Source organism: Nuphar pumila, chromosome 2, assembly GCF_984573655.1.
Source record: "Nuphar pumila chromosome 2, dmNupPumi1.hap1.1, whole genome shotgun sequence".
Lineage (NCBI taxonomy): Eukaryota > Viridiplantae > Streptophyta > Magnoliopsida > Nymphaeales > Nymphaeaceae > Nuphar > Nuphar pumila.
The window spans coordinates 7,665,013-7,669,676 of NC_143250.1; the positions used below are offsets into that span (position 1 = coordinate 7,665,013).

The window sequence follows — 4,664 nt, forward strand, 5'->3', positions numbered from 1 at the left end:
AAAGAAGTTGAAAAAGGAAGAGCGAATGGTAAGAATAATTGGAAGGCGGACAACAACTTGAATGACGTGCCCAGCGAAATCAAAGGCCAAACCTCACATAACTCTATGGTTTGTGGGGCCCGCAGCCCAACCCCTAAACCACAGCACCATCTCTCTCTCTCTCTCTTCTACAATTGATCTTATGCCAGACCACATTGAGCACCACCCCAGCGCAGCCACCCCCAATTGATCTTATGCCAGAGCATTAAACACCTCCCCACCACAGCCGTTCTCTCTCTCTCTCTCTCTCTCTAGCTCTAGAGAGAGAAAGATACGGGAGACAATCAGCTATCAAAAAGGAATCCTATAAGGGAAAAATAATTAAAAAGATAGCCAACACTGCGTACATTTTGCATAGAGCAAAGGGAGAAGAGGAGAGAGGAGGAGAGCGTGTTGCAATGATCATGGGCACGTCTACTCTCCTTCAACCGCGCCTGCAAGAGGCCTCACCCTTCTCCGCCACCGACTCCCTCCCACCGGACTCCTCCTCTTCCTCCTCCGCCGCCATCGCCAATGGTGGCGGCACCACCTCCGGGCTCAAGAAGGGTCCGTGGACCTCCTCCGAGGACGCCATCCTCATCGACTACGTGAAGAAGCACGGCGAGGGAAATTGGAATGCAGTTCAGAAAAACTCGGGCCTCTCCCGCTGCGGCAAGAGCTGCCGGCTCCGGTGGGCCAACCACCTCCGCCCCAACCTCAAGAAGGGCTCCTTCTCCCCAGAGGAGGAGCGCCTCATTCTTGAGCTCCACGCCAAGCTCGGCAACAAATGGGCTCGCATGGCCGCTCAAGTAAGCTTCGTTTATCCCCTCCCTCTTCATTTCACCACTCTCTGCATTCCTCCATCGTTACTGAGATGCTCCATCTTCCTGCAAATGAGTTCTCGATTAATGCAGAGACACCGGCTTCCGAATGACTCCACAGTTCTTAAAATTCACCACTCTTCGCCTTCATTGCCTCCATTCTGTGTAGATGATATTAGAGAACACCCCATTGAGTTCTGGAGTGTGGAAACGCGAGAACAACGCCTCCCCCAGTTCCCAAAATTCACCACTCTTTGCATTCATTGCCCCCCCCCCCCCCCCCCCCATTGTTTCTGTGGTTGATATTATTGGAACACCCATCTTCTCCAAATGAGTTCTGGAGTGCGAAAAAGGTAAAACACCACCTACCCATTTTCCAAAACTTCACCACTCTTTGCATTCATTGCCCCCCATCGTTCCTAATGATTTCACGGACACCCATCCTCTGCAAACGAGTTATGGAGTGGGAGAACACCACCTCCCCTGTTCCCAATACTCGCCTCTCTCTCTGTATTCAATCCCTCTTAAATTTCTGTATCAGAAATGTCAATCTTCTCCAAAATGAGAGCAAAAAATAGCGCCTCCCAACTTCCCCTGCACACCAGAGTCATCATCCTCTGCCTTCCCCCATCATTTCTGCACATGAATAAACCATACCCATCTCCTTCAAATGAGTTCTTGACCGCAAAAACTTCGATTCCCCGATTCCCGAGAATTCATCACTCATATGGACAGATGGGAAGTTGCCCATCTTCTCAATCACGATTTCTTCGAGTGCTATATCGGCTCCCCACAGTCACCGCCACTCTGCATTTCTCTATCATTTCCTATCGATGAAAACGAGAGATTCCCATCTTCTCATAAACGAGTTGTTTGAGTGTTGAAACGTCGATTTCAATCGTTTTTTTCGTTTGTTGGTGCAGTTGCCAGGCCGCACGGACAACGAGATTAAGAACTACTGGAACACACGGATTAAGAGGAGGCAGAGGGCGGGCCTCCCTCTGTACCCGTCCGATATCCAACGCCATGCATCGACTCAGCCTTCTCTGACACCTTCCTCGGCCAGCACCAACGCCAACGTAGCGGCCTCCCCTCCCACGGCCTCTATCTTCAACTGCCTCAAGCCGCAGCACCCCCTCCCCTTCTTCGACCCTCAGCGCCTTCCCCCGCCCGGCGGGCTCGCCCACGCCCCCTCCACTCTCGTCCCGGGGAGCCGGTTCAAGAGTTTCCGCGATGGAGGCTTCCAATTTGGCCTACCCTTTTCCGGCAAGTCCCTCCAGCCATTGCCGATGCCGACGCCGGTGGTGCTGCCGTTCCGGAGCGCCGGCTGTGCGGGAGTATTGGGGCTTGATTCTCTGCTCCGGGGCGTGACCGTACCGTACGATCCTGATCCGGTAGCCGGGAAATTGCCGTTCACATTCGATGTGAAACCGGAGCTCCCTTCAAGCCAACTACCAGAGGCCGCCAGGCCCATGGACGCCGGGTTCTTGTTCGGCAGCAGTGGCATTGACTGCCCTGCCAAGATGGGGCCGCCGACAGTGCCGGTGCCTGCAACTCTCGGTGGGTCCAATAGTGGGTTGCTGGATGCCATGCTGCAGGAAGCTCAGGTGATCAATGAAAGCGAAATTCGGAAACCACCAGAATTCGGCAGTGGGCAAGGCTGTGATTGGACCAGTGGCAAGGATGTTGCCTGTAGTCGTGGCATCGACGGCCAGTGGGAGGATTCTAACTCAATTGGTCAGTTGTTCTTTGCTTTTCTGTCTCTGCTTGTTTATTCAAGTGAAAGAATCTGTGATCTTTTTCATGAAGCTGAGACTGAGCCAATCCAGATGTACTTCCAAGTCCATGTTATGCTCAGAAGGCTCATATAAGCCGCCTGGGCTCACTGACTCTATAAGATCTGGCTCATGCTTGGTCAAATGCTTAGTGAACATGCCTCGTAGTTGAATTGTGGAACAAACCAAGTGACATTATTGGACTCATTGGCTTTAGCTGCTAGCTGCTTGGAACAGTTGCACAGAATTGGAACACAAAGTTGCTAGCCAGAGGCTTAGTGCTTGAACAGATTCATGCATCTTGATATGACTCCTTGGATCTCCCAGCAGGTCCTGGTCAAGGGTTTTTGGCTAGGATGATGGATTTAAGAGGGACTATCTCTTAGTAAATTCATAGACCTTAGGACTTCCCCCTGTCTTAGCCAACTCTAGGAAGTTCAAAGAGAACAGAGGACTTGCTGTCTCTAACTGAGACCAGCAGGTCCAGGGATTTAAAACAGACCACAAACTTGATTTTGTTTCAACTGGCTTTATTTTCACCTTGACCTGCACCTACTTTATTGTTTCTGTGTGAGCCCATGTTCCTACTAAGTGGTAGCTGCTGCTTCTGGCTTGTGGAATAAGTAGGCTGTGCGGGAATCATGGTACTAAGTTGCCGCTAAAAAATTATAGTTTCTGGGATTTTGAATTTCTTATGCTTATTGATTTTCTGCACCATTAAGAGGCATACTGCAATGATCACTGTATTCTGTTTTTATGGATTTCCTGCACCATTAAAAGATATGCTGTTACTAATTTATATAAGTTCTCCGGTTTGTGGCACTTGTGCCCATACTAGAAGATACAAAATTCAGAATTTCCACGATTTTCAGCATTATGAAAGCAAGAGTTGCATTTTTAAGACGACGCACTATTGAAAGAATGACACACATGCACTATACAACATATATATATTTTTTGATAGTTTAAAGCCCATGTGGCAGAGGCATTCGATCCTGGGCCTTCAGCTTGGCACAGGACCCCGCTTACATAATTCACAAGATGACTAAGACAAAAGATGACTGTTTTATGTTCATTATAATTTTCTTAACACTGCCTAATATAATCTGATAACAGTTTGATACAACCTAACGAGTTCCCATAACAATGGGTGTAATCTGTTCACTGACAGGGGATACCAAGATTAAGAAAGAAGCAGGGATTGATGAGTGTCACTTGGTGGATGACGAGTTCTCGACATTGCTTGATTTCATCCCTTCATCTACGGCACCATCCATCCCAGAATGGTACAGTGAGGGGACTAGAGAGATGCCCGAAGGGCAGACGGGGTTAACGGCATCAACAGCTGCAGTAATTGCGGACGACCTCAGCGTTGATATGCAGCAGTTCGCATCTACAGATCAGATATGGGGCCTTAGTTCTTGTGCCTGGAACAACATGCCTGGAATCTACTGAATAACTTCACCTTGCAATTAAGCCACCTAGAGCCTGCTTCAAGTGTGCTGATGAACATGGTGTTGCATTTGCTTGTTGATAATTTGTATTGCGTACATAAAAACTCACAAATTTTTTGATATTGTGAATTCAATACCTGCTATGTAGCCTTCCATATCATAATTTTTACCATGTTCTTTATGGGGTTGCTTGGCAGTGTTACTTTAATTGTCCAACTAAAGGCAGATCAGAGGATGATATATTTAGAGTATGGACCTATGGATGGGGTAGATTCCTCTCTAAAGATAGTAAAGGTGACGATAAATAAGACTGCATCCTAAGGACAGCAACCCACATGGCTCATATAGACCGGCATTAGCACTAAGGATATCCCTAAATTTAGGGTTGCTTAATTGGTAGGATGTGCTTTTCTATTTAGAGGGCAAGGCAGATTTTTTTTTGAGTCATTTGAATGCATATTTTCCAAGGTATGAAGTTCCGTGTTTTCACAAGTCAGAAGGTCATTCTTCTCACGCGTTGCGCGTTACGCGGCTCCTTTGCATTGCGTGTGTTGTCCATACACAAAAACAATCTGTCCTTGTTCCTTATGTACATG

The 4,664-nt window shown here is 48.0% G+C and overlaps 1 protein-coding gene across 1 annotated transcript; it reads left to right on the top strand.

The window, feature by feature from the left end:
• Positions 1–443: 443 nt before the first annotated feature.
• On the top strand, positions 444–4,181 carry LOC149844627 (transcription factor MYB101-like). The gene is made up of 3 exons (XM_089985694.1): positions 444–827; positions 1,763–2,576; positions 3,786–4,181. Exons 1-3 carry the CDS (start codon positions 444–446, stop codon positions 4,067–4,069), a joined length of 1,482 nt encoding a protein of 493 aa, XP_089841820.1. The 3' UTR covers positions 4,070–4,181.
• The last annotated feature ends 483 nt before the right edge of the window (positions 4,182–4,664 follow it).